The sequence below is a fragment of the Stegostoma tigrinum genome, chromosome 16, assembly GCF_030684315.1.
Source record: "Stegostoma tigrinum isolate sSteTig4 chromosome 16, sSteTig4.hap1, whole genome shotgun sequence".
Classification (NCBI taxonomy): domain Eukaryota; kingdom Metazoa; phylum Chordata; class Chondrichthyes; order Orectolobiformes; family Stegostomatidae; genus Stegostoma; species Stegostoma tigrinum.
Window position 1 is genome coordinate 4328689 of NC_081369.1, and position 14837 is coordinate 4343525.

Sequence of the window (14837 nt, forward strand, 5' to 3'; positions counted from 1 at the left end):
GAAGGATGGCTGCAATTTAATTTTTTTAGCAGATGATCAGCTCTGGTCCCAGTATCAAAGTTTACTGTGTGCCCTTGTACTTCCAGCTTGACACCCAGTATCTGGTCTTGTAGTGCCTTAACCTCTTGAATCTGCTTTAGTTTTACATGATTCCCTCCTGCTTTAATAAACTTCCGCTGAAAGCTGGTTCACTGTTTTAAAACATTTGATGCGAGACTTGCAGTCTGCTCGAGACTCCAGGCCATGGCTAGGCCCGAGTGTCTGCATCGGGAATAGGAACCCTAATAAGATTGAATCATAGAATCCCTATGGTGTGGAAGCAAGCCATTCAGCCCATTGAGTCCACACTGACCCTCCAAAGAGCATCCCACGCAAACCCACCCCTCCTACCTATCCCTGTAACCCTGCATTTCCCATGGCCAACCCACCTAGCCTGCACATCCCTGGACACTATGGGCAACTTAGCACAGCCAATCCACCTAAGCTGCACATCTTTGGACTGTGAGAGAAAACCAGACTACCCGGCGGAAACCCACGCAGACACGGGGAGAATGTGCAAACACCACAGTCGCCCGAGCCTGGAAGCAAACCTGGGTCCCCTAGCGCTGAGGGGCAGCCGTGCTAACCACTGAGCCACTGTGCCTCCCCCTGATCTAAAGGGATTGTGCTTGTGCACCAAGCTGTAGATAAAAGGCTCTTGCAGATAGTACCATAGTTTGAGGATGACATCAAAATCGGCAGTATAGTCAGCAGTGAAGAAGGTTATGCAAGGTTACAAAGAGATCTTGATCTATGGACTGAAGAGTAGCAAATGGAGTTTAATCTGGATAAATGCGAGGTATTGCAATTTGGTAAAACAAACAGGGGCAGGACTCGTACAATTGAAGGCTGGGCCCTAGGTAGTGTTGTAGAAACGAGAGACCTGGCTGTTCAGGTACATAATTCTTTGAAATTTGCGTCATGGGTAGACAGGGTAGTTAAGAAGACATTTAACATGCTTGCATGCATTGTTCAGACCTGTCAGTATAGGAGTCAGGACATTATGTTGAGGTTGTACGTTGAATGTTAGTGAGGTCCCTTCTGGAGTCTGCTGTGTGAAGTTCCGGTCGCCCTGTTATAGGAAGGATATTCTTAAACTGCAGAGGGTTGGGAATGTTGCCGGGACTGGAGGGTCTGAGTTGTAAGGAGAGGCTGGGTAGGCTGGGGCACTTTTCACTGGAGTGTAGGACGTTAAGCGGTGGCCCCATAGAATCTTATAAGATCATGAGGCCGTAGATAAGGTGAATAGCAAAGATGTTTTATCCAAGGTAGGGGAGTTCAAACTAGGAGCATATTTTTAAGGTGACAGGAGAAAGATTTTCAAGTACATCAGGGGCAACTTTTATTTTAACACGAATTTGTTGGTGTGTGGAATGAACTGCCAGAGGACTGCAAGTGCAGTTACAACATTTAAAAGAAATTTGTATAAGTACATGAATAGAAAAGGTTTGGAAGGATATGAGCCAAATCCAGACAGGTGGGACTAGTTATAGTTGGGAACATGGTCAGCATGGACTAGTTGAAACGAAGGGTCTGTTCCTGTGCTGTATGACTCTACGACTCTAACTCCTGATTTCCTCAGAAATTGCCAGTGATCTTCACCTATTGACTAAAATGATATCTTCAACAGGAGTACTTGTTCAGGTGCAGAGGGATGAAAAGTGTAGACCTACTCTGCTTCTGGATCATTTATTGGGATGGATTAACAGTATGCCACTATTGAAAATAGAGGCTTTAGCAATCACATGAGCATGAAAGAAATTTACAAACTATATAATGGGCGCACAATCAAGGTAAATAATAGCCATAAATCCTTGGCCACTCTTCTGAATGTGAAAGAAAAGGCCAAGATACTCCCCAGAATTCAATGGGATTGAGTCTCGCAGAAAGTACCAAATAGCTGGAGACGCAGTGTCGACAATACTAGTAAGCACAGGACGTGAAGCAGATTTAAACTTCAAACAAGGGCTTAAAGTCAGTACTTCTCAAGTCAGAAGATATTAGCCTACTATGGAAAGGAAACTACAAAAAATCCTAGAAGGACAAAGACAGGATGGAAAATGTACCCAGTTAAATAAGGATACTCGGACTGTGTACCTAATGATCCTGTACTACACCAGTAGTTTAAACAGCATTCGATATTTCCTTGTCATCATTTACTTGCTCATTTTCAGTGAGATATTAATGATACCAACTGCACATCAACTTGAAATTCATCAGGGAGTTCATCAAAGTCATTTCAGTGTTACAAATTGTCAGGCATGGACACACCATCAATATAGTTTGCCAGAGATTGTGTTCAATAAAGAAATGGGCAATAATTGCATTTCATGTGCTGTGAATAATAGGGAGAAACATTTATCATAATATTTTTCCATCAAGACCATGGGAGAACTTGGGAATGCATTTATCTGTGTTTAAAGTCAAGATCGCCATTATTATCAGTTCTTTTGAAATGTTATGAGGGTTTCTGCCTCTACCCATCCTTACACATAGAGAATTCCAGGTTCCCGCCACCCTCTGGGTGAAAAGGATTCACCTCAAAACCTTCTGCCCCTTACAGTAAATCAATGATCCGACCATCAAGGGGAAGGGTTTCTTCCTGTCTATCCTGTCTATGCCCCTCAGAATTTTATACGCCTCAATCATGTAACTCTGCACCTCCTCTGTTCTAATCCGTCCAATCTCTCTTCATAGCTGAAACTCCCCAGCCCAGGCAATATCCTGGTAAATCTCCACTGCACTCTCTCCAGTGCTATCACATCCCTGCTATAATGTGGATTCCAGAACTGCACACAATACCATAGCTGTGGCCTAACCAATGTTTTATACTGTCCCTGTCAAGCCTCCCTGCTCTTAAACTCTATGCCTTGGCTGATAAAGGCAAGTATACCATATGTTTTCTCAAACACATTATCCACCTGTCCTGATACCTTAAGGGATTTGTAGACATGCACTGCAAGGTCCCTCTGATCCATGGGGCTTCCCAGGGTACTACTGTTCATTTTGTATTGATCCTTTGCCTAGTGTTTCCTGCCCAAGTATATTACCTTGCCCTTATCCAGATTGAATTACATTTGCCACCGTTCAACCCATCCGTATCCCACTATAATCTAACGCTATGCCTCCCACTATTTAACACCCATCCCCCCCACAATAGGTGTCTATTTTTGTGTGTGATTCTCTAGGTATCCTACTATAGCCTCCCCCATAATGGTTTCCAACAATTCCTCCCTGCTGGATGTTTGGCCAACTGGCTTCCGTCTCCCCCCTTCCTTGAATGAATGGGTTATATCAGCCAGTTGCCAAACCACAGGGACCCTTCCAGAGTCTGAGGGATTTTGAAAGATTGTGGGTAATGCCCATGATATCTCTGCAGCCCGTCTTTTTAGGGGGCCATTTGAATTTGGGACACCTTTTCCATTCACCGTGATTTTAAAACCTATTGAGTGCGTTTGTTCTGTTTTGCAAAATTAGGAGATACAGATGAAAGAATTTATGGAAAAATATGACAAGAATGCAGATGGCAGGATTGAGATTGCAGAGGTAAGTGTGTCTTTGTCATTGAGTTACATTCTTAGCAGCTGCCTTCCTGCTGCTCCGAGTGAGTGACAGTACAAGTGCTGCCCGACTGTGGGAACACCTTTGCCATTCTGGTGATACGGTATTTCATTATGGAAGGCTCTCACCTTCATTTTCAATCTGTACTCAGCCGGCTGGTCTAATCCTGAGGAATTGGCCTCAGAGCCTTTCGGAGGGGGAGCCTGTCTCGGATGGGAGCAGTGAAATCTTGCCTAGGGCTGGAATTGGGTGTAACTGTGATTTTTCGCTGCCCCCAACCCCCCCACCCTCCCGCAACCCCGTAGTCAAACAGCCCAAGACGACAAGGTTTGAATCCGCAGGAGAAAATGTACAGAAAAAGTTTTGATATTTTAAATATGCTACAGGGGGCCTGGGTGGGCAATATAATTGAGCTCTGTCTCACAGCAGTGGCATAGGCTCACATTGGCTGAACCGTGACCAGGTTGGTCTGAATGATTTGCAGCCACCAAACATAGAACATTACAGCGCAGTACAGGCCCTTCGGCCCTTGATGTTGCGCTGACCTGTGAAACTAATCTCAAGCCCATCTAACCTACTCTATTCCATTATCATCCCTATGTTTATCCGGGGCAGCACAGTGGCTCAGTGGTTAGCACTACAGCCTCACAGGTCCAGGGACCCAGGTTCAATTCCAGCCTCGGGTGACTGTCTGTATGGAGTTTGCACATTCTCCCCGTGTCTGCGTGGGTTTCCTCTGGGTGCTCCGGTTTCCTCCCACAGTCCAAAGGTGTACAGACTAGGTGGATTGGCCATGCTAAATTGCCTGTAGTGTTCTGGGGTGTGTGGGTTATAGGGGGATGGGTCTGGGTGGGATGCTTCAAGGGGCAGTGTGGGCTTGTTGGGTCAAAGGGCCTGTTTCCACACTGTAGGGAATCTAATCTAATCTAATCAATGACCATTTAAATGTCCTTAAACTTGGCAAGTCTACTACTGATGCAGGCAAAGCATTCCACGCCCCTACTACTCTCTGGGTAAAGAACCTACCTCTGACATCTGTCCTATATCTATCACCCCTCAATTTAAAGCTATGTCCTCTCATGCTAGCCATTACCTTCCGAGGAAAAAGGCTCTCGCTGTTCACCCTATCTAATCCTCTGCTCATCTTGTATGTCTCTATTAAGTCATTTCTTAACCTTCTTCTCTCTAACGAAAATAGCCACAAGTCCCTCAGCCTTTCCTCATAAGACCTTCCCTCCGTACCAGGCAACATCCTAGTAAATCTCCTCTGCACCCTTTCCAATGCTTCCACATCCTTCCCATAATGCGGCAACCAGAACTGTACACAATACTCCAAGTGCGGCCGCACCAGAGTTTGTACAGCTGGGACATGACCTCATGGCTCTGAAATTCAATCCCTCTACCAATAAAACCTAACATACTGTCTCAACGATTCTATGAACCTGGGTGGCAACTTTCAGGGATCTACGTACATGGACACCGAGATCTCTCAGCTCATCCACACCACCAAGAATCTTACCATTAGCCCAGTACTCTGTATTCCTGTTACTCCTTCCAAAGTGAATCACCTCACACTTTTCCACATTAAACGCCATTTGCCACCTCTCAGCCCAGCTCTGCAGCTTATCTATGTCTCCCTGCAACCTAGCGCATCCTTCGTCACTATCCACAACTCCACCGACCTTAGTGTCGTCTGCAAATTTACTAAACCCATCCTTCTACGCCCTCATCCAGGTCATTTATAAAAATGACAAACAGCAGTGGACCCAACACCGACCCTTGCGGTACACCACGGGTAAGTAAACTCTAGGATGAACATTTCCCATCAACCACCACCCTCTGTCTTCTTACAGCTAGCCAATTTCTGATCGAAACCGCCAAATCACCCTCAATCTTATGCCTCCATATTTTCTCCAATAGCCTACCGTGGGGAACCTTATCAAACACTTTACTGAAATCCATATACACCACACCAACCGCTTTACCCTCATCTACCTGTTTGGTCACCTTCTCAAAGAACTCAACAAGGTTTGTGAGGCACGACCTACCCTTCACAAAACTGTGTTGACTATCCCTAGTCAAATTATTCCTTTCTAGATGATTATAAATCCTATCTCTTATAATCCTTTCCAACACTTTACCCACAACTGAGGTAAGGCTCACTTGTCTATAATTACCAGGATTGTCTCTACTCCCCTTCTTGAACAGGGGAACCACATTTGCTATGCTCCAGGCTTCTGGCACTATTCCTGTAGACGATGATGACATAAACGTCAATGCCAAAGACTCTGCAATCTCCTCCCTAGCTTCCCAGAGAATCCTAGGATAAATCCCATCCGCCCCAGGGGACTTATCTATTTTCACACTTTCCAGAATTGCTAACACCTCCTCCTTATGAACCTTTATCCCATCTAGTCTAATAGCCTGTATCTCAGTACTCCCCTCGACAACACTGTCTTTTTCCTATGTGAATACTGATGAAAAATATTCATTTAGCGCCTCTCCTATCTCGTCGGACTCCATGCACAACTTCCCACTACTGTCCTTGACTGGCCCTAATCTTACTGTAGTCATTCTTTTGTTCCTGACATACCTATAGAAAGCTTTAGGGTTTTCCTTGATCCTACCTGCCAAAGCCGTCTCATGTCCCCTCCTGGCTCTTCTTAGCTCTCTGTTTAGATCCTTCCTAGCTAACTTGTAACTCTCAAGCGCCCTAACTGAGCCTTCATGCCTCACCTTTACATAAGCCTCCGTCCTCTTGACAAGAGATTCAACTTCTTTAGTAAACCATGGTTCCATTGCCCGACCACTTCCTCCCTGCCCGACAGGTACATACTTACCGAGGACACACAGTAGCTGTTCCTTGAACAAGCTCCACATTTCAATTGTGCCCAGCCCCTGCAGTTTCCTTCCCCATCCTATGCATCCTAAATCTTGCCAAATCGCCTCATAATTGCCTTTCCCCCAGCTATAACTCTTGTCCTGTGGTGTATACCTGGCCCTTTCCATCGCTAAAGTAAACGCAACTGAATTGTGGTCACTATCACAAGTGCTCACCTACCTCCAAATCTAACACCTGGCCTGGTTCATTACCCAGTACCAAATCCAATGCGGCCTCACCTCTTGTTGGCCTATCTATGTACTGTGTCAGGAAACCCTCCTGCACACATTGGACAGAAATTGATCCACCTAAAGTACTCAAACTATAGCGTTTCCAGTCAATATTTGGAAAGTTAAAGTTCCCCATAACAACTACCCTGTTACTTTTGCTCCTATCCAGAATCACCTTTGCAATCCTTTCCTCTACATCTCTGGAACTTTTCAGAGGCCAATAGAAAACTCCCAACAGGTTGACCTCTCCTTTCCTGTTTGTAACCTCAGCCCACACTACCTCAGTATTCGAGTCCTCATCAAACGTCCTTTCTGCCACCGTAATACTGCCCTTAACTAACAATGCCACACCTCTCCCTGTTTTGCCACCTTCCCTGATCTTACTGAAACATCTAAACTCCAGAACCTACAACAACCGTCACTGTCCCAGCTCTATCCATGTCTCCGAAATGGCCACAACATCGAAGTTCCAGGTGCCAACCCATACTGCAAGTTCACCCACTTTCTTCCGGATGCGCCTGGTGTTTGAAGTAGACAGACTTCAAACCACCTTCCTGCCTGCCGGTACACTCCTGCGACCTTGAAACCTTATTCATGACATCACTACTCTCAACCTCCTGTACACTGGAGCTACAATTCAGGCTCCCATCCCCCTGCTGAGTTAGTTTAAACCCTCCCGAAGAGCATTGGCAAATCTCCCCCCCCCCCCAGGATATTGGTACCGCCCTCCCCCCCCCGGGTTCAGGTGTAGACTGTCCCATTTGTAGAGGTCCCACCTGCCCCAGAATGAGGGCCAATTATCCAGGTGGCTGAATCCCTCCCTCCTGCACCATCCCTGTAGCCATGTGGTCAACTGTTCTTTCTCCCTATTCCTCGCCTCGCTAGCACGTGGCATGGGTAACAAACCAGAGACAACAACTCTGTTTGTTCTAGCTCTAAGCTTCCACCCTAGCTCCTTGAATTTCTGCCTCACATCTCCATCCCTTTTCCTACCTATGTCTTTGGTGTGTATGTGGACCACGACTTGGGGCTGTTCCCCCTCCCCCTTAAGGATTCCGAAAACACGATCTGAGACATCACGGACCCTGGCACCTGGGAGGCAACACACCAACCGCGAGTCTCTCTCATTCCCACAGAATCTCCTTCACGCCAGCCTTTCCTGGGTATCTCTCCAGGACCAGCCAGGGAGTTACATTGATGGCGGTAGTCACTGCGAGGTCAGAGCTCTGGAACCTGTGCTGGCAGTGGGAGAGGGAGGTGGGGAGCGGGGCTGTGGTGGGAGGGGGGGATGGTGGGGGAGTTGGGGGAAGAGTTCTGTGGGAAGTAGAGACCAGAGGGAAGTAACAACACTCAACTATTCTCTTGCAGCTGGCTCAGATACTTCCAACAGAAGAGAACTTCCTCTTATGTTTCCGACAGTGCGTACGGTCCAGTGTGGAGTTTATGGAGGTATGGGGAATGAGGCTGGGTGATGTGAGGCTGGAAGGTGGACTACACTGCCTTCCAATTTAAACACGTTATGCATGGAAAAAATTCCCTCCTGCCCAGGGTCACCTTGCAAATGTGATGGGGAACGGATGTTGCACGGTGACTTTTCATCTCCCTCAGGTGTTTCTTCTTGGGGCCCAGAACAAACACAGGCCCCAAACCTAACTGTGATATTGAGTGTTAGTGATTCATATTGGGACATTGCATGCAAAGCTGTTGGAGGCAGCGGGTCCAGACAGAAAAGCTGTCCCCACTCACGCCTGTTTTGTAATTTACCTTAACTGTGAACATTCTCCCCGTGTCTGTGTGGGTTTCCTCCGGGTGCTCTGGTTTCTTCCCACAGTCCAGAGATGTGCAGATTAGGTGGACCGGTCATGCTGAATTGCCTGTAGTGTCCAGTTTAAATGGATTGGCCATGGTAGGACGTGGGCCTTATAGGGTTGCGTCTGGTTGGAATGCTCTTCATAGAGTCAGTTACACCTGATGGCCCAAATGGCCTCTTCCTGCACTGCAGGGAGTCTATGGCTTTAAGTTCTCCCTGTATGACTAGATCTCACTTTAGGAGAAATTGTTGCTTCTGCCAACTGCGCCTGTCCAAATCTACAGCTAACACTTTTGTGACAGAGTTCCCCTGGAAACGTTAGTTGCTAAATGGCATGCTGCAACAAGTGGAAACTGCACAGACGTCAGTAACCTCGGGTTAGAGTACCTGATGCATCTGGTAAAGACTCGATTTAGGAAAGTAGTCCTTCACGTATATAATGCTGAATGCTTCGAGCAGGCTCCTGGGCTGGACTGTGGAGGTAAAACATTTGAATTCACACTCTACAGTCAGATACCGATGAACAGATTGGAGGTGTTTTTCAGAAGGATGAGCTAAAATGGTCTCACTTGTCAAACAGAAAGAGCACTGGCGGCCTCTGGTGGAAGGGACAATAATATTCCAGCACAATGATCTGCCTGCACTTTAAGAAGTATTAAGATATTGACTCTTTAATCATTGACTGGATAGTCCATTGGATGGGGCTTTTTTAACCATCTCCTTGGCCCATGGAATCACATGACTTTCAGGCTTATTCTTTTTATTGTGGTATTTACTGTCATTTCTGCACTGACGTCCAAGCCATTTAAATGGCTTCCTTCATCCTCACAAGTTTGTCAATTTACCCTCAGTGTTACACCTTTCGACTTTCCACATTCAAGCAATGCAGATACAAGCCTGCAACTAGAGTCCTGCTTTTGTGCTCACACTGAGATCAGACTCCAATTTGGAACCTCGTATATCTTTAATGATCAAATCAACGTCCAGCCCAGCCAGAATTCAGCTGGAGCCCAGGACTCTGCCTCAGTCTTGCAGCTGGTGGAAAGCCTAATCCATCATCCCCAATCTAGCAATTCATGCTGAGAGCTGTGGGAACATCTCCGTCTGAGTTCTGATTCTGATCTCATTTTCTTAGCTGTTTCCCTCTGTGTCTCGGATACAGCAACAGTGGTCATATTGCCGTCAGTAACAGCTTGGCTAATGATTGTGGAGATATGAGTTCAAATCCCACTCTTCAAGTTGGTGCATTTAAATTAATAACAGCTCTTTAACGACCATTGAACTAGCTGCCCAACATTTTCACAAGTGTCCCTTAGAGAAGGAAATCTGTCGTACTTACCTGGTCTGGTGTACAGACCCACAATTTGGTTAACCCTTAACTGCCCTCTGAACGGCATCAAGAAAAGATATAAATTGCTAAATTTTTAAAATAAGTCTGGATTATCCAGACCTATGCAAAATGCTCCTCATTAACACTGGATACTCATGTGGACAGAGAGCCATCAACATCCAAATGATGAACCTAAACAATGTTTATTTTTGCTGCAATATTCCACGATTCTGTAGTTAAGTATTCTGTTGTTCAATTATCGTAAACTGTCCTTTTGTTTTACAGACTTGGAGGAAATACGATGCAGACTGTAGTGGATACATCGAAGCAAATGAACTGAAGGTACCTCCAATTTTTTACCTATGTTTTTAAAATGTACCAATGCAGTAAATGCCCAATTACTAAATATATCTTAATTCATACACAGCTTAATATAGAAATCTATAACATTTTCCCTATTCAGACGTTCAGTCTTATTCAATCACCAGAAAGATTAAAGAGTATTTGTTAGTAGGGAAATAATGACGTGTTTCTCTGCCACACCCTTTCATGTCCCAGGCATATCTCACAATGTTCCAGGTTCAAAGCTGTAGGTTTTCACTTTCAACCCCCTGGGTGGTAGTTGGTATCGTACTAATCACCATCTCATTTTCTAACCTAACTGTCATTCCATCAATTTTAGAGGGCATCACTGTTTGATTATTACATGAATTAGTTTTTCTCCTTGGGATTCTACCCATGGGTATTTTTTTTCCCTGCCACAGTGCACAATTAAAGAATAGTCAGCAATCAACTCATTTTCAGTTCAAAAAACTACAAGAATGTAGAAATTCCATCTGGTAAATCTATTTATACTCTGGACTGTTAACAGAAGACAGCTGTGAAACTGTCAAATGATCAGAAAAACACAATTGCAACATTGATGTTGTCTAACCTGCCGTCCATACCCAGAGTTAGCCAATCGTGACTCTCACTAATGGCTTAGCAAACTCGAAACAAGAATGAAGACCTGCAGCAGGGTGCGGCCCGCACACATTTGCAGAAGTAAAGTGAAGTCAGTTCATTTTTGAAAGCTCAGTATCAGACCGTGTAAAATTGATTAAATTGCGGGCCCCTTTTGATGGCCTAATCAGGTGAGGAAGGTGTCAACGTTGAAGAAGTAACGACGTATCAGTACCTAACTGTGAGCTGATTGGGTAGCTTGATCAGTACATCGCGAGAGATTTTAGTGAGGTGGTCTCTGATTGGATAGTTTGGTGAGATAATCTGTGATTGGATTACTTGGTCAGATTTGGACACGGTAGAGTCATGATAAAGCCACTGAACTAGTAATCCAAGGGCCCGAGTTAATGTTTAGGAGAGGGACTCTTTTTGTGGTGCAGAAGTAGTGTCCCTACCTCTGAAACAGGAGATTCTTTGAAGACAGTTCAACCTCAAAATTGCAATGAGCTGATGTACATTCAAATTATGAAAGTGCTCCCACAAGTTTTCAGATTGGATTGTTTTTTAGCAGTGGATCTTTGGGAAGAAAAGTGCTCTTATTTAGGATTACAAACGCTTTGATGCCATGTTGAAGCAATATCTAACTGGTGCCTGAATGATTTCAGAGACTGGACGTTTGGTTGCAAAAACTGTTGGTGTGATTAGTTTATGAGTGGGACAATATATTTCTCGCTGATATGTTGGATAGTGAGCATTTCCCTTCCATAATCAGCAATCCATCTTGCACACTCTGTCTCACACATACACACAAAAACACTTGCACATTCTCACTCTCGCATACACATGCTCAGGGTGCTGCACACGCGCACTCCCTCACCCACTCTTGCACAAACACTCACTCTCAGATACGCATACTCTCTCATATGCACACTTTCTTTCTCTCTCTGTCACACACACACACACACACACACACACACACACACACACAGTCCATAAGACCATAAGACATAGAAGTGGAAGTAAGGCCATTTGGCCCATCGAGTCCACTCCGCCATTTCAACTCCACTTCCCTGCTCTCTCCCTGTAGCCCTTGATTCCTTGTGAGATCAAGAATTTGTCGATCTCTGCCTTGAAGGCATCCAATGTCCCGGCCTCCACTGCACTCCATGGCAATGAATTCCACAAGCCCACCCCTCTCTGGCTGAAGAAATGTCGTCTCATTTCAGTTTTAAATTTACCTCCTCTAATTTTAAGGCTGTGCCCACGGGTCCTAGTCTCCCCGCCTAATGGAAACAACTTCCCAGCATCCACCCTTTCTAAACCATACATTATCTTGTAAGTTTCTATTAGATCTCCCCTCAACCTTCTAAACTCTAATGATTACAATCCCAGGATCCTTAGCCATTCATCATACGTTAAACCTAGCATTTCAGGGATCATCCATGTGAATCTCCGCTGGACACGCTGCAGGGCTAGTATGTCCTTCCTGAGGTGTGGGGCCCAAAATTGGACACAGTATTCTAAATGGGGCCTAAATAGAGCTTTATAAAGCCTCAGAAGCACATTGCTGCTTTTATATTCCAACCCTCTTGAGATAAGCGACAACATTACGTTCACTTTCTTAACTAGGGACTCTACCTGCAAGTTAACCTTTAGAGAATCCTGGACCAACACTCCCAGATCTCTTTGTACTTCTGCTTTGCAAATTTTCTCACTGCTTAGAAAATAGACCATGCCTGTATTCTTTTTACCAAAGTGCAAAACCTCACATTTGCTCACGTTGAAAATATTATGGAGATATACAAACAGACCCTACAGTCCAATATGTCCATGCTGACCAGACATCCCAAGTAAATCTAGTCCCATTTGCCTCTATCCCTGTAAACCCTTCCTATTCATATACCTAGCCAGATGCCTTTTAAATGTTGTAATTGTACCAGCCTCCAACACTTCCACTGGCAGCTCATGTCATATACACACCACTGTCCACTTGAAGAAGTTATCCCGTTCATCCCTTTAAATCTTTCCTCCATCACTTTAAACCTATGCCCTCTAGTTTTAGACACCCCCAACCCTGGCAAAAGGCCTTGTATATTTACCCTATCTGCACCACTCATTATTTCATAAACTTCTGTAAGGTCACCCCTCACCCTCTGATGGTCCAGGGAAAATAGCCCAGCCTATTCAGCCTCTTACTGTAGCTAACACCGTCCAATACCCTGGCAACATCATTATAATTCTTTTCTGAACCTTTTCAAGTTTCACAACATCCTTCCTTTAAGCGGGAGACCAGAAGTGCACGCAGGATTCCAAAAGTGGCCGAACCAATGTCCTGTATAGCTGCAACATGACCTCCCAACTCCTATACTCAATGCACTGACCAATATAGGCAAGCATATCAAATGCTGCCTTCACTAACTTGTCTACCTGCAAATCCACTTTCAAGGAACTATGGACATGGACTCCAAGGTCTCTGTTCAGCAACATTCCCCAGGACCTTACCATTAAGTGTATAAGTCCTGCCCTGATTTGCCTTTCCAAAGCGTAGCACCTCACATTTATCTCAATTAAACTCCATCTGCCACTGCTCGGCCCATTGGCCCATCTCATCAAGATCCCATTGTACTCTGTACTTCTTTGCTGTCCACTACACCACCAATTTTGCTGTCATCTGCAAACTTACTAATCATACTTCCTATTTTCACATCCAAATCATTCATATAAATGATGAAAGGCAGTTAAACCAGCACTGATCCTTTCAGCATACCATTGGTCACAGGCCTCCAGCGTGAAAAGCAACCCTCCACCATTCTCCTCTGTTTTCTACCTCTGACTCAGTTCTGTATCCAAGTGGCTAGTTCTCCCTGTATTCCATGTGATCTGACCTTGCAAACCAGTCTACAATGAAGAATCTTGTTGAACACCCTACTGAAATCCAGATAGATCACGTTCACTGCTCTGCCATCATCAATTCTCTTTATTTCTTCAAAAAACTCAGCCCAGTTAGTGAGACATGATTTTTCCATGCACGAAGCTATGTTGACTATCCCTAATCAATCCTTGCCTTTTCAAATACATGTAATTCCTGTCCCTCAGGATTCCCTCAAACAATTTACCTGCCACTGATGTCAGACTCATGGGTCTATAGTTCCTTGGCTTTTCATTACCACCTTCCTCAAAAGTGGCTCCACACTAGCCAATGTCCAGTCTTCCAGCATGTCACCTGTGGCTATTAATGATACAACTATCTTAGCAAGGGCCCGGCAATCACTTCCCTAGCTTCCCACAGAGTTGTAGAATGTACCTAATCAGGTCCCAGGGATTTATCCACCTTTCATATGTTTTAAGGCGAGCAACACCTCCTTGTCTGTGATGTGGACATTTCTCCAGATGTCACTATTTATTTCCGCACATTCTCTCTCTTCCGTATCCTTCGCTCTCAAAAGTGACGCAATCCCTCTTTCACACATGCACAGAGTCACGCAAGTACACAAACTCTCACACGCAGGTTGTCTCACATATTTACATGTTCCCAACACACAAACACCACCCCCCCCCCTCCCCCAATAAACACTCACACAGCCTCTCGCGTACACACTGTGCACAATTCTGGTTGCCCTGCTATAGGAGGCATGTTATTAAATGGGAAAGGGTACAGGTAAAATGGATGAAGGATGTTACTCAGGCTGGAGGGTTTGAGTTATAAGGAAAGGCTGGATAAGGTGGGACTTGTTTTCCTGGAGTATAGGAGGCTGAAGGGTGACCTTACAGAGGTTTATAAAATCAGGAGGGGCATAGATAAGGTGAATAGCCATAGTATTCTCCCCAGCGTAGGGGAGTCCAAAACTAGAGGATATAGGTTTAAGGTGAGAGGGGGTAGGTCTAAAAGGGACCTAAGGGGACAAGCTTTTTCACAATGAGGGTGGCGTGTGTGTGGAATGAGCTGCTAGAGGAAGTGGTAGACACAGGTACAATAACTAACTTTGGACAGGTACATGAACAGGGAAGGTTTAGAGAGATATGGGCCAAACACAGGCAAATGTG

General features: G+C 45.1%; 1 protein-coding gene across 4 annotated transcripts in view; it reads left to right on the forward strand.

The window, feature by feature from the left end:
• The window catches only part of calb2a (calbindin 2a), a 93212-nt gene that overhangs the window by 43506 nt on the left and 34869 nt on the right, over positions 1 to 14837 (forward strand). For all 4 annotated transcript variants that reach the window (XM_048546626.2, XM_048546628.2, XM_048546627.2 and 1 more), the window contains exons 3-5: positions 3517 to 3585; positions 8080 to 8160; positions 10137 to 10193. In XM_048546626.2, the coding sequence (XP_048402583.1) occupies positions 3517 to 3585; positions 8080 to 8160; positions 10137 to 10193 (207 nt within the window). The remainder of the gene's footprint in view (positions 1 to 3516; positions 3586 to 8079; positions 8161 to 10136; positions 10194 to 14837) is intronic.